This window comes from Benincasa hispida, chromosome 11 (genome assembly GCF_027475165.1).
Source record: "Benincasa hispida cultivar pf3 chromosome 11, pf3_genome.v1.1, whole genome shotgun sequence".
Classification (NCBI taxonomy): Eukaryota; Viridiplantae; Streptophyta; class Magnoliopsida; order Cucurbitales; family Cucurbitaceae; genus Benincasa; species Benincasa hispida.
Window position 1 is genome coordinate 16,901,538 of NC_143488.1, and position 24,251 is coordinate 16,925,788.

Genomic DNA, 24,251 nt, shown 5'->3' on the forward strand with positions numbered 1-24,251 from the left:
AACTCAAAACAATACTCGATGATGGCGAAATAAATGCTAATTAAATAAGGTAAGTTCAAAAGACTTTCATTAAATTCAAATACTAAAACAATAGTAAGGTACCCATAAATCATAAAGGACAATAAATAAGTCTGAAAATCGATTCTTAAAAGTAAGTTTTAAACATCAAAACTAAAAGTTAAGAGAAACATGAAAAGAACTCTAAATCTCATGATGTGGAAGCGTAAAAAATTAGTCCCAGTGGCTCGATCACGAATTTCGGTTGTCCATCACTGGTGCATCTCTACCTTTACCTGAAACAACAACATGAGAAAGAATGAGTATAAAATACTCAGTAAGTAACCCCATTACTGGGGTCAGGCTAGGCATCTATGTCCTTTAGATACCCACCTCTAGTGAAGCATATAAACTGCTCTAGTCCTCATGGGACACACATACACATGAAACAAGAAGAAGACTGAGCCTTATCCTACCGTAGTTAAATATGCCCACTACCTCTGGTGAATCCCGAAGGAGACACAAGCTGGTGAATCCTGAAGGAGACACAAGCTGTGAATCCCGAAGGAGACACAAACTGGTGAATCCTGAAGAAGACACAAACTGGTGAATCCTGAAGAAAACACAAAATCTAATGGGCATTTAACTAATCAGTAAGGACATTTTCACAGTCTCAACATCATAATCATCATTGTACGAATCTATGACATACATATAAACCTCAACATCATAACTCTACAACATACACATATACCTCAACATCATGGTTCTACAACATACATGTATACCTCAACATCATCAGATTAAATGCAACCATATGGAAGCATATACCATTTCATACTAGCATTCAAGTGTCTATGTGCATAAATAAATAATTCAGATCTCGTACCAGAACATACTTTGACCATATTATACTATCAGTCTATCATATTGTCATTCTGCTATAACATTCATTTATCGTGCTAGCATACATCTAATGCCTGGCCCGTGGGCAGTTCCAGTAGTAAGATTACTTACCTCAAAGTAAAATCCAAAGAAACCTAAGCAAACTTATCCTTTTCAAAACAAGCAACACCTAAGATAAATCCAATATTTAAATCAATATTTTGGGTCTAACTCTAATTAACCAAATTATTCAAAGACCTCCAATTTTACTTTACCTAAACTATAGCTCGGTCTAAACTTAATTCCAAAACCCAATTTTGTTGCTTACCTGAACATACACAAAGTTCAAAATTAATAACTTAATTCTCCACAATTAATCTTAATTTAAAATAACCACCCAACAACTTACTCCAAACTTACCAAACTTCAAAAGATAATTGGCCTTTACTTTGATGAACAATACTCTAAATGTCTCAAGTCTTGAATCTAAAAATCCAAATCCAAGAGATATCAACAATTTTAACTCGAAACCAAACATATGAAATTTAATCTAACAAGTAACCACAATAATCGCAAACCTTATACAAAACACCTGTCGAACAACCTTGAATCCGGTGGATGGTCGCTTCAACAATTCCCAACTCCAATCTAAAGTTAAATAATGCAACCAAGGTTAACTCTCATTCCAAACTTAATGAGCATCCAAAAATCCTTTAAGAAACCCAACCCAACAAGAAAAGATCTTACCCAAATCCAAGATTCCCTTGAGATCACGCAGTGGCGACGAGGGAACTCAAGCGATGGCTGAGGCTTCGACGGCGACAAAAACTTCGATGGCTGAATGTGGACGGCTGGCTGGGGTGTCGAATGGCCTCACGGAGGCTGAGATGCGAATGAGGCGCGTGGCTAGACGGTGTCAAGCGATGGCTGGACTACTCCACTCGACGGGCGACCTAGCGTGAGGGCAGGGCTTCGAATGCGATCGAGCCTCACCGAACAGTGGTCGTCGGCTGGGCAAAACCTCGGCGGCAAGCGCTAGGATCGGACCGGTGGCGTCTGGACGACGAGCTGAGGAGATCAGCTGCTGGTCGAGGTCGGCGGCGGGAAGTAGGGCTCGGTGAAGGAAGAAGAAATTGAAAGGGGCGGGGGCGCCGGATGCGTGAGGAAGAAAAGGAATTGATTTTTATAATAATAATAATAATAACAAAAAAAAGAAATAAGTATAATTATATTTTATTCCTTTTCTTATTCCACTTTATACTATTAAATTCCTTTCCTTTTCAACAGAAAATTAATTTCTGCCATTAATTTCCAAATTGAATAATTTCACGCCAACAATTAAATTCCTACACTTACACTTGAAGTCTAAAATCCCAAAAATGCCCTCCAACTAATAACAATTACTGAAATTCCAAATAATAAAGTTACTGAAATTACATTATTACTAAAAAAAATGTGCGGGGTGTTACATTCTTCCCTCCTCAAAGAACTTTCGTCCTCGAAAGTTCATTCTTGAAAAAGCTCCGGGTACTGGGCCTTCATCTCCTGCTCTCATTCCCAGGTAGCCTCCTTGAACTGGTGATTCTGCCACAGGACTTTCACAAAAGCAATTTCTCGGCGGCGCAATGTTTTTACCTCTCTGGCAAAGATCTCTATAGGCTTTTCCTCGTAGCTTAAGTTGTCATTCATCTGTAAGGGCTCATAGTCAACTACATGGGACGGGTCTATCACATACTTCCTTAGCATCGAAACATGGAAGACATTATGAACTGAATACAGTGCCGGGGGCAGTGCCAAATGGTAAGCTACGGGACCAACTCGCTCTAAGACCTCGAAAGGTCCAATGAATCTCGGACTCAACTTCCCCTTCCTGCCAAACCTCAGAATAGCTTTCATAGGTGCCACTTTTAAGAACACTTTCACACCAGTCTCAAATTCCAAGTCCTTACGTCTTACATCGGCAGCTCTTCTGTCTGCTCTGAGGTTTTTGCATACGAGCCCTGATCTTCTGTATTGCCTCATTCGTGGCCTGAACTAATTCAGGTCCTAACAATTTCCTCTCTCCTACCTCATCCCAACACACAGGGGATCTGCAACTCTTCCTATATAGGGCCTTAAATGGTGACATCCTAATAGTGGACTGGTAGCTGTTACTATAAGCAAACTCCATTAAGTGCAAGTGAGCATCCCAGCTTCTTGAAAACTCTATGGCACAGACACGCAACATGTCTTCCAATATCTGATTCAATCGCTTTATCTGCCCATTAGTCTGTGGGTGGAAAGCTGTACTGAAATCTAACCGGGTCTCCAAAGCTGCCTGAAGACTTTTCCAGAAATTAGACATGAAACGGTCTCTGTCGACACGATGGACACGGGCACTCCACGCAATCTCACCACCTTCTTCATGTATATCTGTGCCCACTTATTCACTGAAAAGGTGGACTTCCTAGGTATGAAATGTGCTAACTTCGTAAGTCTGTCTACCACAACCCATATCAGAGTGAAACCTTTGACTGTCCGAGGCAACCCCACGATGAAGTCCATAGACATATGCTCCCACTTCCATTATGGGACACTCAATGGCTGTAACAAGCCTGCTGGTTTCTGCTTCGGGGCTTTCACCTGCTGGCACAGCAAATACTTACTGACGAACTCTGCAATCTCTCTTTTCATATCATTCCACCAGTAGTAACATTTCAAGTCCCGATACATCTTGGTGCTGCCGGGGTGAATCGAAAATAAGGAACTATGAGCCTCTGACAACAACTCGTCTTTAATATCACTAATTGTTGGCACACACAAATGCCCCTGATAAAGAAAACCACCTTCCGCTAAAACTGAGAATTCACCATCCTGGCCTGACTTCACCCTACGAACTCTTTCCTCTAGATAAGGGTCGTCTCGCTGTGCATCAATAATCTTCTTCCTTAGACTTGGTCGCACCGAAAACTGTGCTACCTGTGCCGTGACCTTTCCCACGGCCACTGCAATCTATGTCCTCTCCAATTCCCTGCACAAGTGAGTCTGTCTGGTAATAAGGGCTGCTGAATGAGCCACCTTTCTACTTACGGCATCTGCCACTACATTTGCTTTTCCCATGTGGTACAAAATTTCACAGTCATACTCCTTCACTAGCTCCAACCACCTTCTTTGCCTCATGTTTAACTTTCTCTGAGTGAAAAAGTACTTCAAACTCTTGTGGTCAGTGAAGATCTGTATCTTCTCTCCATATAAATAATGCCTCAAGATCTTGAGAGCAAAAACCACTGCTGCTAACTCTAAGTCGTGCGTGGGATAATTTTGTTCATGCTTCTTTAGCTGACGTGAAGCGTAAGCAACTACTCTGCCTTGCTGCATCAATACGCATCCTAACCCCTTCTTGGACGCATCACTGTAAATGACAAAACCACCTGATCCATCCGGTACTGCAAGAACTGGGGCTGAAACCAACCTCTGCTTGAGGTCCTAGAAACTGTTTTCACAAGCCTCATTCCAAACAAATGTTGCTCCCTTTCGGGTCAACTGAGTCAATGGGGCAGCTATATGAGAGAAGTTCTTTACAAATCGTCTATAGTAGCTTGCTAACCCCAAGAAACTGCGCACCTCACTGACTGTGGTTGGACGAGCCCAACTCGTAACTACCTCAATCTTTGCAGGATCCACATAGACACCTTTCTTCGATACTACATGCCCTAGAAAGGACACCTGCCTTAATCAAAATTCACATTTAGAAAACTTAGCATACAACTTATTGGCCCTTAACGTCTCTAAAACTTTCCGCAAATGCTCCTCATGCTCGACCTCTGTTTTGGAATAAACCAAGATGTCATCAATAAAAACAATCACAAAGGTGTCAAGAAATTCCTTGAACACCTTATTCATCAAATCCATGAACACTGCTGGTGTGTTCGTTAGACCGAACGACATCATTATGAACTCATAATGTCCAAACCTCGAACGAAAAGCTGTCTTGGGTATGTCACTGTCCTTTATTCTTAGCTGGTGGTATCCTGACCGGAGATTAATCTTAGAGAATACCGTAGCCCCCTACAACTGGTCAAACAAATCATCAATCTTGGGAAGGGGAAACTTGTTCTTGGTCACCTTGTTCAACTCTCTGTAATCAATGCACAGACGTAACGATCCATCATTCTTTTTCACAAACAAAACAGGTGCACCCCATGGTGACACGCTAGGGCGTATGAAATCCTTGTCCAACAACTCCTGCAATTGGACCTTTAGTTTCTTCAACTCTGTTGGGGCCATCCTGTATGGAGCCTTCGAAATAGGGGTTTTGCCTAGCTCCAACTCAATAGCAAAATCTATCCCCCGCTGCGGGGGCAGTCCAGGAAGATCCTCTGGAAAAACGTTTAGAAAATCTCTCACTACTGGCTCCGAAGTCAATGTGACTTCAATCTCTCTAGTGTCCACCACACTGGCCATAAAGCCCCAGGCTCATTAGTCGAATAGTCTACTGACTTTCAATGTTGAAATCACTTTGGGTAGGACTACGTTCCCAACCCCTTTAAACTTAAAACTGGCTTCTGTAGGAGGGTTAAAGATGACCTCCTTACGGGAGCAATCTATACTGACATGATTAGCACGTACCAATCCATGCCCAATATCACATCAAAATCGTGCATATCTAAAATTATCAAGATTACATCTAGTGCGTGATTGACTACCTCTACCTGACATGCCTTTATCTTTTTTGTAGCTAACATGATCTCTCCTGATAGAGTGGAAATGGACAATGTAAATGGCAAAAGTTCTGAGTCTAACATGGCATGCTTCACAAATACAACAGATATAAATGAACGCGAAGAGCCAGAATCAAACAAAACTAAAGCATGGTGCCCCAAAATGGGAAGTGTACCTGTCATCACTGTGCCTGACTTCTCGGCCTCACGCTGACCTACCCTACTATTGCTGATGACTCGGGCCTCCATGAAACGAACTTACGGGCTGGCCCCTATGTTCAAGCGCGTTCCTCCTCGGGCATCTATCTGACATATGCCTCTTCTGGCCACATCGAAAACAGATCCCAGAGCCGGCTAGACAATGTCCCCAGTGTCGATTACCACAAGTGGTACATATCGGCTTATCCTCCTTGCCAGTCACAACCTGGGAACCCTGCTGTCCCTACTGACGTAGAGCATTCACTGTGTTCTGGTTCCTCTACTGATGCTTAGGAGCCCTAGGCTCAACCTTCCTTTTCTGACTTGCGGAGGTCCCAATCCCGAGCGACCTCCTATATTCCTCTCCCATCTGGGAGTCAGCATCAATCCTCACGGTGGCCCGTAGTGCCGCAACATACATCTTGAGGTGCAAGGCATGCACCATCCCTCGCAGTATGCTCCTCAGGCCCTGGATGAATCTCTCTGTCCTTGCTGCCTCGGTGGCTATTAGTTTAGGAGCAAAGCGAGACTACTTATCAAATTCTTGCTCATACTCCTCCACCGACATAACTCCCTGCCTTAAGTTCAAAAATTCTGCCTGTTTGTTGTATTAGGTGTTGGCCGAAAAGTACTTCTCATAAAAGCGCTCCTTGAACTGCTCCCAGGTTGCAAGTTCACCACCAGTATCAATCATCTTTTCTGTTGAATGCCACTAGATTTCCGCGTTACCAGTCAACATGAAGACTCGCATTGAAGCTTGTGCTCTTCCGGGCACCTCATAAAACGGAATATTGTCTCAATAGATGACAACCACATCTCTGCTTTGGTGGGGTCCCCCAACGATCCATCAAAGGGGCGAGGGTGATACTTCCGAAAATCCCTCAAATGTTTAGCCTCAAGAGACAGACCCTATTAAATTCCTTTCTTTTTCAAAAGAAAATTATTTCCTGCCATTAATTTCCAAATTGAATAATTTCACGCCAACAATTAAATTCCCGCACTTACACTTGAAGTCCAAAATCCTAAAAATGCCCTCCAACTAATAACAATTACTGAAATTCCAAATAATAAAGTTACTGAAATTACATTATTACTATAAAAAATGTGCGAGGTGTTACAAAATGGTTACCAAACCAAACCTTAAAAATTTGTTAGATAATTTTTAAAATTTAAAGACAAAATAGATACAAACTTAAAAGGGAAATTTTCTAAGATAGAAAAAATGTCAAACTATTTAGAAAAATAGCAAAAAAAAAAAAATATTGATGACACTGATAGACTTCTATCAGCATTTATCCGTTTCTATCATTAATAGACATTAATAGACTTCTATCAGTCCCTATCAAAGAAGATTAAAATTTTGCAAGTTTAATTCTCTTTATTTTTCTACTTTTGAAAATCCTCCAAACTCCAAAGTGTGGTCTAAATTTAATCATTCATTTTCTAAAATATAAAATTTTAAAGGTTAAAATACCATTTTGATCCCTATGTTTTGGAGTTTATTCAATTTTAGTTTATATAATTTCAAATATCTAATTTTAATTTAAATATTTTTAATTAAATTTTAAATTTAATCCTTCAAAGTTAGTTTTTATTGAAAATTAGTTATATAATAAAAATAATTTTCATGCCAAAAAATAATATGAAAATATATTTCCAGAATTTATATTAAATATGATAATAAATAATAAAAACTTTATCTACAAATTTAAAATATATACACTAAAATTAGACGTGTAAAAGTATATAAACTAAAATTGAAAAAATGTCAAAAATTATATTTTAACAAAATTTAAATATCCAATTAGAATGAATTCCTTTATTAAAAAAGAGATATTATTACGTGTCGATCAACTAGTGAGTGGGAATCTCACTCCTCAGCCGGCAGTTCTCCACCCTGAGCTTCCACCCAAAAACACACCACGGAGAGAGTGACCGTTACTTCCATTTCCAATCCAATTCGATCCTACTTCAACAAATTGTATCAGAATCAGAATCAGAAGATATGTGGAGCTTCTCAACACAATCCCATGGAGCATCTCTCCTTATTCTCTTCACTACTTCAAGTAAACCATCTCTCATTTCTTTCTATATCTTCCCACCACATTTGATTCCCTACGTAAATTTGAATGATGGCGAATTGAAAATCGTGTTTTCAAAGCTGGGAAATCCGTTCTCTATTGAATTAAGAAGCCCCAATTCGCAATGTGGCGTTGTTACTGTAATTTCTTTCAGGTTTGCTCGGAGTTGCTTTTGGTGGAGAAGGGTTTTGTTCCGCGCCATCCGTTATTGACTCGGATGCCGATTCGAAGCCTTTGTATTACAAAGTGACCAATCCCACTCTTTCTCCTTCTCATCTGCAAGGTTAGTAAATTTTTGTGATTAATTAAAATGGGCTTGTGTTAGAATGCTACTCAACTCATCTTATGTGGACTCTGCTGTTGAAATTTCCCAGTTTATCAAATACCTTTATCTGATACATATTTTTCATTGAGATGAAATGTAGAAACTGAACTAAAAGACCTTTTAGAGATATTGTTAGATGATATGGTATTAAATTTACCTTCATTCATCAGTTTAAACTTTTGGGTCAGTTGGTGATTTAACATAGTATTGGAGTAGGCGTTTTAAGGGGTCATGTCTTCGAACCATGCAATGTTATCTCCTCCTCAATTAATATTGATTAATACTTGTTGGGTTTTCTACATATTTTAAGTCCACAAGTGAATGGGAGTGTTAGATGATATGTTTTTGGGTCAATTGGTGATTTAACTGATATCTTGACGACGTTTTGGTAATGACATTTAGAATTTATGATGCGTGTTCGACTTTCATCCATTCACAAAGTCTAGTATTGTTATTCTTGTTAAGTGGTTTTTGTTTTTCAAGTATTAAAAGGCAAACAGAAGTTCTTCTCTTGAGGATTTGGTTCGAATAATTTACAATAAAAAAGATATTACTTTCTTGAGTTTATTTGATTTTTGTGTCTAGATTTGCCTGGCTTCACACGTAGTGTTTACAAAAGGGATCATGCCTTGATAACCCCAGAAAGTCAAGTGTTTAGTCCTCTACCAGAGTGGTAAATTTGGGTTCTATCTTGCCTTTTGAGTTCTGTTCATTCATGTTATTATTCTTTGCAATACCTCTAACTTGATTTACTTTACAGGACTAATACATTGGGTGCATATTTAATAACACCGGCACTTGGTTCACATTTTGTGATGTATCTTGCCCAGATGAAAGGTCAGGATAAACCTTGCGATAAAATCTCTATGTAATATTCATTCGAACATATACAAGTCTTTTTTCGTAATAGTTTGTTCTTTTTATCACATGAGCTGCAGAGAAATCAAAATCAGGATTGCCCCCATCCGATGTTGAGAGGTGTATTTTGCATTTTCCTTATATATCTGGACCCGTACCAGAGAATTTGGTGATGACTGCAAAATTTCTTTTAATCTGCAATTGACATGTCACAATTTCATTTTCATCGATGGTCTTCCTACTAGGTTTTTATTTGTTATCCAAGGAGCAGTGAAACTTACCAATTCGTCTGGCATTAGTGAAAAACTCACGGTGAGACAGAGTGGTCTTTGTAATATGCAATTGACATGTCATAATTTCATTTATGCTCTTTCTTCTAGCTTTTTATTTACTTGTTTTGTAAGTTAAGATTCAACGATTCAGTTCATAGAAAGGATCGGGATTACATTTGATCTTCTCAGTTCTCAGGCTGCAAATAAGTTCATACATGAAATATTTGTGCTGAATTAAATATCTATTCCTTCACCATATTTCTTTATTGCCCAGCTTTAAGGATTTGTTGCTAGTGAAGAAGTTCAAAGATAACTACAGCACCCCAAATTGTACTGATTGAAATACAATTACATAGATGCTGACTTTCATTATATGTTTTTTGTCTCTTATCCCATAAAAGGGGAAAAATATCTTTTTGATCCCTTATGTTTTGGGTCTAGTTTCCATTTCATCCCTAGGTTTTAAAATGCTTCACATTTAGTCCTTAAGTTTTGGGTTTGATTTTAATTTTCCTATACATATATAAACATATATATTATATATATAGAGAGAGAGGTACCTTCACTTCATGGGAAACAGTGATCTTTGCCTATATAGATAGTTACTTCCACTCTGTCTGTTCTGATTGATAATTGGGTTGTTTGCTCAGTCAAGGTGCTCCCGTGTTTGATAACTGGTGAAGAAGTTTGATGATTTTTATCAATATGTGAAATGCAGGTTGATTCATTTGCTTATCTACCTCCGAATTTCGATCATTCTGTCAAGTGCGACTCTTCCGCTACTCTTGTGGTGTTTGAGAGAAGGTTTATTTCTACCTATTACCTATAACATACATGAATGGCTTCACATTTGTGAACCGTTGATTGTCACCCCAGCCCATGATAAGTATTTACCAATACTTGCATCATGTATGTATATGTACTTCCACCTGAAATCAATGGTCCAAGAGATTATGAAATCGTCCACTATATCTAATGTCACATATATCATTTACATCAACGTGTGGACTTAGGAAATACTTCACTAACATTGTTAATAATTGGAGGAAATACTTCACTAACACTGTTAATAATTGGCTTATAAACTGTTCACCTCTCGTGATTTGGGATGATCTCATTGAATCAGGTATGCTTCTCTACTGGATCATCACACCAAGCAGATCATTGGTTCAACAGACAACCAGCCCCTCCTTGAAACTCCTGGTGAGGTAAGCAACAACGTGTCTCCTTGCTTCTGAAAGGTTGAAAGTTCCTTTTTAAGGTAACACAATTTTTCATGGATAATATGAAAAGTTCCTGAATATACAAGAACTCAGCAAGAATCGATAAAAAAATATTTAAGCTTAAGAAATTTAATAAACTATCCTTGGAACCTATGGTGATTCTGAACATCTTGTTAAATATGTCCTTATTTCAGCTTATATATTTAAAAGTTCTTCCTTATGTCCGTAAAATTATCAGGTCTTTCAACTTAGGAAGCTCCTTCCCATGTCCATGCCTTATGACTTCAACGTCCACGTAAGTATGAGTTGCAGTTGGAATATTAGTTCTTCTGTCTCGTTCACAAGCTTTCTCATAGTTCAGTTTGCATATCTTGGCCCAGATCATGGATTTCCAACCTGGAGAATTTCTTAATGTGAAGGTAATATCATGAAATTCAAATCGTTCATTTACTAGCTTTGGTTGGCTTGAAACTTTGTATTATTCAGTTATATGTCACTCAATGGAAGTATTTATTCCTTGTAAATTGAGTCCCTGTTAAAAGTGCTCGATTATGAGTGTTTTTTCTTTAACCACACCGAAGTGAGCTGAGGCCGTGTCTTGATCCCTGGACTCCCTGTTAAAAGAATACATAATTTTAATAGTTATTCTAGTTCAAGCCTCTTAAATCATATTTTGTTAAATTGTTGGCAGGAGGTTCATTATAATCAGCATGGTCTGTTGCTCTTAGAGGGCCAGGGCATTTATCGTTTGGGCGATTATTGGTAAATATTTTATTGTTCTTACTCAACGTTTTGTTGAAAACCTCTCATATATACAAGCCTGAAACTAGCTTAATTATCTGGTGCAGAGCTGGAAATTTTCTTAAGTTGGGGGAAAATTTACCCTTTAACCTTTCATATATATAATATTTTAGGGGGTGTTCGAGCCTCCGACTCAAGTGGGTGGAGTGAGCTATAATAGCTCACTCCATGTTTGGGGCTCCATTTATAATAGTTGGTGTTTCCCATTATTATAATCTACAACTAAATACAATATTACTATTTCAAATCCCCTTTGTTACATATTTACTATTTCGTACTCATCATCTCTTTCTCTTTTCATTACCATGTTTACTAGTTTACATTAGGGGTGGAAACGGTTCGGTTCGGTACGGTTTGGTGGTCAAACCGAACCGAACCGGTTTTTTTAAAATGTGAAACCGAATTGAACCGAACCGATTTATTGGTTCAAACTGAACTGCATATATGCGGTTCAGTTTGGTTTCAAATTCGGTTTTGGCATTTTTAAAAAATCCATGTTATATTTTTTTTAATTAAAAAACGGTTCAGTTCGGTTCGGTTTTAAATTCGGTTTTGTTCTTTTAATTAAAAGTGATTTGGTTTTAAATTCGGTTTTACTCTTTTTTTTAATATATATATTAGTTAAAAATGGTTCGGTTCAGTTTTCAAAAGTGAAACTGAATGGAACCGAATTAATTCGGTTTCAAAATTTCTTCAAACCGGATCGAACCGCATTTTTCGGTTCCACTGAGTTTTCAGTTTGGTTTTTAGAAAAGGTTTGGTTTTTGCGATTTGAATGACCACCCCTATTTTACATCCAAACTAAAATAGTTTACGCCCCAAACATAAACTATTATAACTCAACTAAAATAATCTGCACCCAAAACACAAACTATTGTAACCTACAAACTATTATAACTCACATACTCTAATAACCACCAACTATAATAATCAACTAAGCTTCTCAAACACCCCTTAATTTTGAAATTTTAGGGGGACAAATTAGAGGGAAAACTTAGAATTAAGAGGAGACCACCCTCCCTAGACATTATCCATTTATCATAAAGTTCAATATACAGCACATGAATCTTTAGATGTGTCAAGTAGAATGAATAAATTATAATAACAATGGATTTAAAATATATGTATAGCTTCTATCTTCTAAGCTGCAGTCTAGGCTTCTTATGACATGTGTGGAAAATAAAAGAAACACATAATCTGTTTTCGTTCGGATAGAAAGAAAGTTGTTCAAAATGTTCCATATTGCCCTTGGTTCTTATTCTTGTTGCTGTTCTTGCAGGTACCCTATTCAATCTGGTGATGCCATTTGGATGGCTCCCTTTGTACCACAATGGTTAGTGAAATGCATACATGTTTGATATATATATTTTTTTCACATTTCATCCTCATTACAATATAGTGCAAACTGGGTTGGAGGTTTATATGATATTTTCAGGTATGCTGCCCTTGGGAAAACACGAAGCCGCTATCTGTTGTACAAGGATATGAACCGAAACCCTCTCGATCACAAGTAATATGTTGTTTTTTTTCGACCTCTAGAAAAGGTCATGCCAGATTACACCATTCAATTTGGCACAAATAATATGTTGTTGCAACATTGTATTTTAAGATTACTATCATATGAACTGGGAGGATTTATTTTAGATGGTTCAAATGAAAGTAGGGTATATCACTTTGCATACTCCTTTGATTTTGTGTAAAGCTTTTAAGGTTAATCTAAGATATACTTGCTGCAAATTTTATCATCCACTTAGTTCACACTTTTTTTTCTTTCACAATATGTGAAAAGGAAAGGAAGATTCGAACGACTTCAAAGTCATAATACAAACTTTATTTCAGTTGAGCTTATGCACATTTTGACACTCAATTCACACTTTTAAGTTTTGTTAAATATATTCATGTAGACGGAATAAAATGTAGCCATTGAGATTAATATACAATAGTTAAATCACTTACATAGGTAAATTGATAAATTGTATGTTGAAAAAATGATTAAAGTTTCATTTTAGTCCATGAAATTGAGATTCGTGTCTGTTTATTTCCTACACATAAAATGATTGATTTAATCCATGGACTTTAAAATATTTTAGGATTAACAAATCTATTAGACACAAAATTCAAAATTTTTATTATGTATAAAATTCAAATTTATATCTAATAAAACAATTAATTTTAAAAATTTTGAATTTTCCAAGAAACACACCATCAAAGGTTTGATGACTTATTAGACATGAAGTAAATAGACTCAAATCTTAAAGTTTAAAGACCAAACTTGTAATTTTGAACCTAAAAAAATGACATGCAAGTTTACCATATTTGTTTTATTAATTTTATGATATTAAATACACAGCTCTGATAATTAAAAAAAATTAACGATGTAATATAGTCACACTAGAATAAATTGGTAATTTCACAAAAATGAAGGGAGTGAAAAACTAATGAAATGAAAGTAGGCAATACTTGTATTCGAAAATGATTTGAGAATAAATGTTTTTGGTCCAAGCCCTTCATTTATAAGCATTTTAGTAAAAAAGTTTTAAAAAAACCGCTTTACTACTTGATTCCACACTTTAAAGGAATGTTTCTTTTTTAAAAAAAGTCCAACATTTGACTAAAAACATTACTTTATCTCAATACTTCAAAAAAAGTTCTATGTTACATCTTTCAAGATATGATTAAGCTTATAGAAACATTAAGAAACCGAAAGATTAAAGGCAGAAAAATCAATTTCCGGATATACATTTTATTATTACCTCAACAGAAAAGATATGGGAGTTGCAACTTGTTCATATTATAGCAAAGAACACATTATGAAAGAACCTAAGCAACAAACCCATTTTCTACGAGCACCCCATCAAAGCCAGGCTTAGAACGCATCCTTTTCCTTCGCAGCCTTTGGGATATTGCAAATGCCAACTCCAGCGACTGAGAAGCATTCAGTCTTGGATCACAGTGAGTATGGTAGCGAGAATTCAGGTCGTCGAAGGTCACTTCCTTTGACCCTCCGACGCACTCTGTTACGTTTTGTCCAGTCATTTCTAGATGTACTCCTCCAGGATAGCTCCCTTCTTGTTCATGAACATCGAAGAAAGCTCTCAACTCAGCCTAAGTAAAACAAAAAAGACAACATCATCATCAATCCGTGCAGTGAAAATGCAATGGATGCTTGTAGGTAGACAAGTTTGTACCCTTATTGAATCGAATGATCGAGTCTTGAGACCACATGGAGCCTTTATTGTGTTACCATGCATCGGATCGCTCACCCATGTGACAATAAGCCCAGCCTGGCGTACGGCTCTAATGAGATGAGGCAACTTGACTCGCATGTTATCTGCTCCCATTCGGGTGATAATCGTAAGACGCCCAGGTCTGTTGCGTGGATTCAAAATCTCACATAACTGAACTAGCTCTGAAGGATCCATTTTGTCACTTACCTGCATAACAAAGCCACAGACTTGATCAAGTACGGATATAATATAATGTCCCAACAGGCAAAAGGCTATTAACGAATTCAGCCAGACAAAAAGAGCTTGCAATATTCAGAGAGAAAAGGTCTTGGTTTGAGCCTACAAATATAAAGAAATACATAAAAATCTTTGATGTCTCTTAGAGGTAAAGCAAGTATTTGATTTTGTGAAGTCTCGCTGAGGAATTGGGGGCAATGCCACAAAGATATATATATGAAGTAATGAAACAAGTTAAAACTTGCATAAAATATGCTTAGAAATATTGAAACAAAAGAAATTTAATCAAAACGTACAAAAGAAAATCTTTAAAAGCAACGAGCACCATGCTAACTAAAACACATTCAAGCAAAAATCAAAATACCTCCCAGATTTTGAATTGATCAACCACTTCATGTCAGAAGTATTTATGCAAATATATAGTCTAGTAACTCTAATCTTCCTAACTTTCCTCTTATTTTTTTTATTTCATTTTTATTTTCCATTCTAATTTTAAGAAGCTGGACTTTCATTGAGAGAATGAAATAATACAAAAAGAGCATACATAAAAACAGCCAAACAAGAAAAACCCCAAACTACACGCCAGGTAACAACATATTATTGGTGACTGAACATTGAGTATTCTAAAGCAAGCTAATGACATCATTAAATCTAAATCCCAGTATAAAAGCAGTAGTTGGGTACCTTAATGCCAAGAGGATTAGACACGCCGCGCAGGAATTCGACATGTGCACCATCCAACTGTCGAGTCCTCTCACCTACCCAAAGCATGTGAGCAGAACAATCATAGTAGAGGCCTGTCGTTGAGTCCTCCCTCGTCAAGGCTTGCTCATATGGTAAGTGAAGGCACTCATGGGAAGTCCAGAAATCAATTGTGTTCATTATAGGATGGTCCATAGTGATTCCAGCAGCTGCCATAAATCCCAGCGCTTCATCCACCCTCTGAGCAAGTTCTTTATACCTGCACCCAATAGATAATCTTCATTTAGTTACTTAGACCTGCACTCAATAAGATAATCTAAATTATGGGATGGTCCATAGTCTCACAAATAGATATGCTCACGGTACATCGATTACAAATCCTGACTAGGCCTTAAATAGTAAATTGGACACCCACAAATAGATATGCTCACGGTACATTGATCACAAATAGATATGCTCACGGTACATCAATTACAAATCCAAAAGATAGTAAATTATTTGAAATTACTGAGTTTTCGAACCCAAGACCTTAAGTAGTATCTCAAAACCTTGCAAGTGATTACAACCTATTACATTAAAAAACTAAAAAGCCAGCAAATTGGACACCCTGAGTACGATGGAGGATGATCAGGCAACATAAATATACCTCTTTTAAATTATAAGTAAAATACTTGATTATTTCACTGGCAGAAAGAATGTACACCATACGGCAATGCCAGTTAGCTCACATGGATCAGTTTGAGATGGATACTAATTCACTAAATAAATGTCATTCATTTAGACACGAACAATCATGAAAAATACAAAAATCGGGTTGAATTCTTATTGAAGAGCATAAATTTTAGAACTCAAGGACATAGTCATGCAACCTATAGTCTATAGAGTAAATCTTGTTCAAGTAAGTTCATTATCGAAGAGCAGAAATTGTAAGATGATAAAGACAATTCCAAACGTGTACCTGTCTCCTTGCTCACTGTGTTGAACGAAGTCAAGATTCCATTGAGAAACTCTCTGCATTGCAGCGTATCCTCCAGTGGCAAATGCTCTAAGAAGGTTCAATGTGCCTACGGATTGAAGATATGCTCTAATCAATCTTTGGGGATCCGGGGTTCGAGATTTCTCATTGAAAGCATCTGCATTGATGTTATCTCCACGATAACTCGGTAGCTTTACACCATCTTTAACCTCAAACGGATCTGACCTGGGTTTAGCAAATTGTCCTGCCATTCTTCCTACCTGTCAACATGGTTGGTTGATCAAATTTACACCAAATAAATTCCAAACTCAAACATTTCTCATCTTTTACATTACAACGCAAGGCTTGACACTATGGTTAAACAAAAATGTTTCAAATTCTAAAAATATAGGGCGTGTTCGGTTGGGATTAAATAAAAAACGGAGTTGTATTCTATGTTTTCAAGTTTTCGAATATGTGTTTGATAGCAAATTTAGTATAAAATATGTTAATGGTTTCTTGGATTCTAAATTAACATACCATCGAGACATTCCCTGAATTCATTTAATTCAATGAATCTGAAAACAATAAACTGAATTTGGCTAAACAGCCAAACAGATCTAGATGAAGCCTTTGCAATCTCTGCCGAATGATAATAAGAAGAGAAAGGATGGGGGAAAAGACATGATAAAGACGAATGCAGGGAAGAACAAACATGGACAGAGATAAAATAATGCAAATCCCAATAAATCATGAACAGTGTAGTGAAATATGAATTAAAAAATAATGTGGGGCAGTGACTTTTCTCTGCAACTACATCCAATAAACAAACACTATTGACAAGAAAACATAAAAAATTTCCAACGGACAGAAGAGAGAGAGAGAGAGAGAGATAATCCTATAAAATTCAAAGTAACAACATTCCATCAAGTTTCAACCAATCAATTGACCAAAACCATAGGGAAAACGCAACAATTGAAAAGAAATAAACCTTTATAATAGGCATTTGAGCTCCATACGTAAGAACAATACCCATCTGCAGCAAAACCCTGAACGTATCCCTAATATTGTTCCCATTAAACTCCTTGAAGCTCTCAGCACAATCCCCACCTTGAAGCAGAAATGCTTCGCCAACGGCGGCCTTCGCGAGACTCTCCTCGAGCTTGCGAGCCTCGCCGGCGAAGACGATCGGTGGGAATGACTCGAGAACGCGAAGCACGGACTCGAGCTCATTTGGGTCAGGATATTCAGGGAGCTGAAGGGCCTTTTTGGATTTCCAAGATTCAGGCGCCCAATTGGAGGATCCAGAAACGAAATGGGTGGAAGAGGAAGACACGGCGGAGGGAATGGTCCGGCAGAATTTGGCGGCGTTGGGGATGGAGAGATGGGGTTTGAAGAGGAAACATTTGGCGATGGGAGTTGTAGGGGCGGCGGAAGAAGAAGGAGGAGGGAGATTTGCAGAGCCGGAGATGATCATTTTTCACCGTCGCTGTGACTCTCCGGTGGCCGAGAAATTCTAAAGTCGGTTCTGTTTCTGTTATTGGCTGGATAATGAGCTCACTTCTGCCTGTGAAGGAAATTTGTTTGGGACATTTTCAATTCGTATGAATAAAATAATTTTTATTTTTAGAAAGATTTTTTTTACGGAAGAAGGAGCATAATGGTTTATCGCTCAATAAAATATATATTTTTCTATTTTTTTAATATTTAATAAAAAAAAATCATACTTCAACCGTCAAACTTCATAGGTGACCACTAGGAGATCATTTTTTCAGTAAAGGTATTGTATTAAAGTAGAAGTGGGAGAATCGACATCTAACCTCGAGATTGATAGTACAAGTATGATGCCAATTGAATTATACTCATATTAGCAATACTTTCAAATATTTATGTTTGATTGCTTAAAATAAAAGTGTTTCATAATCTCTTGGCGAATTAAAAATACTTTTGGTTCTAAATTTTAAGAAAGTAATAATTTAGTCTTTAAACTTTTAGTTGGTTATTACTAATCCTTATATTTTCAAATCTATTATAATTTAGTCATTGAACTTCATAAGTAATAATTTAATCTATTGTAATTTACAATTTGTAACAATGTAGTCCTTATTGTAAAAAAATCTCATCAAAATTAAATTTAGTCTATATTATTTGTAGATAAATTTTATTTTCGATCTATTTATCAATCTACAGTTGTAAGAAATTTCATTAAATCTTGATAATTTCTTGGGAAATTGGAGTGCATAGTAGATTTTAGGATTTGATTTTAAAAAATGGCAAAACTAGCAAATAATAAGATTTATGAAAACTCACATGACCATGAACTTTCAAATCCTTGTTTTACCCTTGCCTAGTTCGTAGCTTTTGTTATTGATGAAACTACAAATACATGGTAAGTGTAGTATCATAAACAATGACGAAATTATGTATATAGGGTAATTGTTGATGCTTAGTTCTCCACTTCCCCGCTAATCATTCAATTTTCTCTCTAATCGATTCATCTGAAAAAATACAAATAACCATCGCCTTCCTCAAAATAACCGTAGTACTGATTTTCCTCACGTAGTTAACGTTTGAATGCAAATTTTATTATTAATTTACATTCTGTTTAACCATTTTTTGAATTAACCTCACTTGTATTAAATATCTAAATTTTTCTACCAAATTTATATTTTAAATATTCATATATCATCAAATTTTATTTATCTAATCAAAATTTAAATTTGTTCAAATGTTTGAATTGTTTTTCCATTATTTTGTACATATTCTTAATAAATTAATTAGATATTTGTTTGGTTGTATATCCTATAATTCGTAGTTTGTAAAATTAAACATATTCTATTTGCAATAAAAAAGTTAATGAGATTTATTCAATAAAAATTGTTATTGAATATTTAAATTGCACTTGTAAAACTAAATCCATTAAACTAAGATCCATGGCTATTACATGAGTACTTGGACTTTATGTGAAGACATAAAAGTGGATTAAGTTCGAGTAGATAACCAAAATGATCTATAGTATATAGATAAGGCTGAGTACCTTATTCTGAAAACACTATCGGATACGGCCCATTTTGTATTTAGTACAAACGACGTGATCCCGAATTGTTCATGTGAAGACATGTGAGTAGGGGTGTCCTATGCAAAGAATTTGTATAAGATCAGACCAAGAAATAAGTCACTCGTACTTTATAACGCTATTTACTGTTTAAGACTGACTATTTCAAAGCGATGACCTAGGTAACTTGACCTTAATCCTGAGCTAACTATGAACTCTTGTTTATTCGGGATTATCCTTAGATTTGCATGGGTGAGGGGCTCAACAGCGTCGGCTCAATAAGCCACCATTTCAGGAGTAAGACCGGGTAGATAATTGAGGATGTAGGGTGCAATGGAATTCACTCCTACCAATGGTCCCACCCTCTCATTGCCCTAAGAGGGATTGAGTTTGGTAATTGGATCATAAACCAATTATTCATTAGAGGATCAGTGAGACTTAAGGAGCAAGATGTAATCTCGGAAGTAAAACAGTTTTTGACCCAGCTGTTATTATGAATAACCTGTGAAGGGTTGACTTATTGATTATGGTTATATCGAGTGGATAGAAATATATCTACAGTGGGGTGAATGTAGCTACGGACTTTAGTGGAGTGACCCAGAAGTTAACGAATGTTGATTAATTCGATTTAAAGAGTTTAGCCAATTTATCTCGGATAGTTAGAGTCCATGATCAGTAGGTCCATTAGGTTTCCCTATTAGCTCACAAACGGATTAAACCCTAGAATAACGTGATGAGTAAATTTGAAGCGTTCAAATTCGAATTAAGGGAATCAGTAATTATATACGATATAGTTACACGTTTAATTATCAAATTAAACGAAATTGAAGAATGGAGAAAGTGGATTAGAGGGAAAGTGGAGCGATTAGAGAGGAATTGGGTAATTGTTGATGCCTTAGTTGCATGAATAGGGATTCATGATTGTGAAATTGGTGTTTTAATAATTTAATATTGGATATTAAATTATTTTAATTACTTAAAATTTTTAATTAATTAAATAAATTTTATTTAAAAAATAAAAATTTGAATTTGATGAAAATTCAAATATATAAATCAAATTTGTTTTAATTTAATTTTTAGAAAATTAAATTGATTAAATTGAATTTCATTTGAAATTCAATTAAAAATTGAATTTCATTTGAAATTCAATTAAAAATTGAATTTTAATAAAAACTGGATTTTTCCACCTTTTGACACCAAATTCTCCACTCAATTTTTAAGGTTTGGTGTCATTCTCACATAAAATTAAATATTGCATGATGTAAATTGAACAAGATGTAGTTCAATTGTGCTGGTATGAAGATGCATGTATGTTGAATGTTGAAGAGAGAAGGGGTTTTCTCATATTCTTCAAACATTCTAAAAATTCTCTCCTATTCCCTTCAATTTTAATTCATTTTGGAATTCACCTTCCAATCTAAGATTCTAAGGATAGTATGAAAGATCAATTGATGGTCTACAACCATTTGAAGAAGAATTTCAAGGTGAAATTATTGAATTGAAGAGTTCAACAAAGATATAATTTCTGAAACCCGATTCTTTTTAATCTAAACATGCATGTTTCTTTGCTAAAATTGATGGAATCAAAGTGCTTAAGATCCTAATTTTTTCTGCATATTGAATGTCAACACCATCAATATTTTTCCATATTTTTGAATGTTTAAATTGTTTTGTATATGTTATTAGATTCAATTGTATATATTTCATATTTAGTCACTACTTTAGCTGACATTTTGATAATATTTGACTTGTCCTTAGTTGGTTTGTATATTTGAAATATTAAATATCGTGTAAGTGTAGAACTTTATTAATTACCAAGATATAAACACAGTGTAAGTGAAGAGCTTGATTAATAATCGAGATTTAAATACAATATAATTGGAGAGCTTGATTAATAACCAAATTAATCATATTATAATCTAACAGATCCAATTTCAAAACCGAGAAGGAGTGTCATTCCATAATTTTCGCCCTCTTTTGGATTTTGAATTTATTCTTAATATTCAAATTAGATTTTGATAACTATTTTACGAATTCATTTAAAATAAACCATCTCTTCCTTATTTTCCCATAATTGATTCAAATTAGATTTTGATAACCACTTCACGAATTTATTTAAAATAATCCATCTCTTCCTTATTTTTTCCATAATTAATTCAAATTAACTATTTGTTTTGATTTGATTTAACCATTTTCGAAAATATTAATTAATCCATCTTTAATTTGTTTATTACCATTTTGATTTTAATCTATAATATATCTTTAGATTTTACATTATTTTATTCGTTTTTTATTCTTTTAAGTTTAGATTAAATTTTTTTTATAATGATTAGGATTTTACTTAATATTTTATAGATATTATCATCCAACAAATAGTATATTACATTCAAATTTTATCATTTTTTATATTTTTTTAATCACATTTTATTCATTATCATCTTATTATATTATTAAACCATTAATTTGTGTTTTTGACAAACAAATAAGTATTCACTTTTGCAATCTTGCTATTTTTGCTATGCCTCTACAACATCGTAGGTTTTGTGATTGATGGAGTTATAAATACAGTGTAATTGTTAAAACTTAAATGAAAATAGAATTATGAATACATGTAATTGTAAATAAACGAACCACTATTTTATTATCAAATTAGATTTTATCTAACTACTTATCGAATTAATCACAATAACAAAAAAAAAAAAAAAATTCTGATTTTTCTCTCCAATTTATATTTGAATTTATCTTTTATTATCAAATTTGATTTTATCCAAATAGCTTTCAATTTTTTTTTAAATGTTTGTTACAAATTCAATTATATCTAAATATTTTTTTCATTATTTTATACATATTGTTATCAAATTAATTTTATCTTCTTTTTTTTTTTCCCATATTTTCGATGTTTTCAATTTTTCATATAGAAACATGTAAAAATGACCGGTTGTAATTAAAAAGAAACATATAAATGAGAATTAAATTTTAAATTTCTGAAACATGTGTGTGTATGTATATATATATATAAATATAATTTGTTCAGTTTATTATTAATATTAATATCATCATCATCATCATTTATTAAAGTAAGATAATGAAAAACCCTAAATCTCATCTTCATCATCTTCTTCACTTAGCCACCGTAAAATCTCTTTTTCTCCTTCTCATCTCATGTCTGTGATCGTTGGTTCAATAACCCTTTCTTGAATTCCATCATCTTGGCTAGCTTTTGACGACCACCCTCGCTAGGTCGCCAATCTTTTTCGCTCACACACATATTTCCTACTTTGGTTTCTACTTTGAACATTGTTTTCAACCATAGGATTGATAGTGTTTAAAGTTGGCTTTCAAGATCCTATGAGCAAAATGGTTACATCGAATGAAGACGATGAAACTCCCACAACTGGTTTGATGTCAAACGCAATCATATTTCCAATAGTCACATCGTCTTGAAGTTGCAATTCTTTCAAATACTCACTTATCAACAACAACTTCATCGGTACAATCAATTGTGCTCTTTCTCACATCGGAGGAAGTCCATTTTGTAGACATCCATAAGTTTCTAATGACCCATGGACGTCATCTTCCCTCAAACACACGCATTCTATAGGTAGCTTGAAGCGTTAAGGACCATATTGGATGATTTTTAATTTTTGCTTATGAAATATTTAGATACTTTATATTTGTGGTTATAGAATATTTAGGTAGATTGCATTTGTGGTATTCGTGTTGTTTTTGAAACAATGTATCTTTGCATTATCGTTTGTACTTAATTTTGTCGTTCTAAGGCAGTTTTGTCATTTACTAATTAGTATTTTCTATTATATAGATTTGTTTTGCTATTTTTATAATTTTGAAATCTTTTTGCCATTTTTCAAAATGAAACTTCAAAATTTACTATTTCTCTTGTCAATCCTAATTTCTTTTATAATAGGTACTAAGTTCTTACAATTTGTAAAGTATATGGACTAAATTGTCACTTATTTTAGTTCAAGGAACATATTGTTACAAATTTAAAAGTATAGAGATTAAATCGTTACCAATTAAAGTTTAGGGACTAAATTGTTGCTTTCATAAAAGTTTAGGGGCAAAAATTATCTTTTAACCAAAAAATAATAGTTAAATTGCAAATTAAGTCTATATAACTTGGAGAAAGTCAAAATTTAGTCCTTATAATTTATAATTATAATTTATTACTTAAGGTTTGATAAACTATTCATAAATAGTACTATAGGTTTTATGAAAATTTTATATGGACTATTTAGGAAGATTTTATCGAATCATAAAGAGTATTTATGAGGTTTTATCAAATCAAAATTCTATTTTTTAAAACTATAAATACTAAATTCTAACTTTCTCCAAATCATAGGGAGTAAATTTATAATTTAACAAAATTAATTAATCTATTAAATATGATTGATTGTCATTTTTAGTAGTCCATAAATTTTAAAATTGTTCATTGAGTCAACTGGTCTTATTAGATAAAAAATTAAAAATTTACAATTTAATGTTGATTTATTCTCAAACATTATTAATCAAAGGTCAAAATATCATTTCCTATACTTTGGGTTCATTCTTTTTTAGTTCCTATTTTCAATAAATATTAAATTTAGTATTTGTATTTAAAACAAAGCTTAATTTTGTTCTTAAAAGTTAATTTTTATTGAAATGGATAAAATAATGATAAATGTTTACATGCAAGAAAAGCCATTGTGTAAATATTTTTTCACCATTCATAAAAAGA

At 34.7% G+C, this 24,251-nt stretch overlaps 3 protein-coding genes across 3 annotated transcripts; 1 reads left to right on the forward strand and 2 right to left on the reverse strand.

Moving 5' to 3' along the window:
• Positions 1 to 4,929: 4,929 nt before the first annotated feature.
• On the reverse strand, positions 4,930 to 5,831 carry LOC150032439 (uncharacterized). The gene is made up of 2 exons (XM_090306908.1): positions 5,491 to 5,831; positions 4,930 to 5,317 (listed from the first exon to the last, which is right to left on the reverse strand). Exons 1-2 carry the CDS (start codon positions 5,829 to 5,831, stop codon positions 4,930 to 4,932), a joined length of 729 nt encoding a protein of 242 aa, XP_090163034.1.
• Positions 5,832 to 7,601: 1,770 nt separating this feature from the next.
• Positions 7,602 to 13,021, forward strand: UGLYAH (ureidoglycine aminohydrolase). The gene is made up of 13 exons (XM_039047361.2): positions 7,602 to 7,846; positions 8,016 to 8,144; positions 8,772 to 8,859; positions 8,947 to 9,023; positions 9,125 to 9,164; positions 9,290 to 9,356; positions 10,035 to 10,120; positions 10,443 to 10,524; positions 10,778 to 10,834; positions 10,920 to 10,958; positions 11,231 to 11,301; positions 12,620 to 12,673; positions 12,776 to 13,021. The coding sequence occupies exons 1-13, from the start codon at positions 7,786 to 7,788 to the stop codon at positions 12,852 to 12,854; spliced, it is 930 nt and encodes a 309-aa protein (XP_038903289.1). The 5' UTR covers positions 7,602 to 7,785; the 3' UTR covers positions 12,855 to 13,021.
• A 1,027-nt stretch (positions 13,022 to 14,048) lies between these two features.
• Positions 14,049 to 18,166, reverse strand: LOC120092026 (phospho-2-dehydro-3-deoxyheptonate aldolase 2, chloroplastic-like). The gene is made up of 5 exons (XM_039050218.2): positions 17,453 to 18,166; positions 16,465 to 16,742; positions 15,489 to 15,765; positions 14,529 to 14,774; positions 14,049 to 14,445 (listed from the first exon to the last, which is right to left on the reverse strand). Exons 1-5 carry the CDS (start codon positions 17,936 to 17,938, stop codon positions 14,161 to 14,163), a joined length of 1,572 nt encoding a protein of 523 aa, XP_038906146.1. The 5' UTR covers positions 17,939 to 18,166; the 3' UTR covers positions 14,049 to 14,160.
• Between the last annotated feature and the right edge of the window lie 6,085 nt (positions 18,167 to 24,251).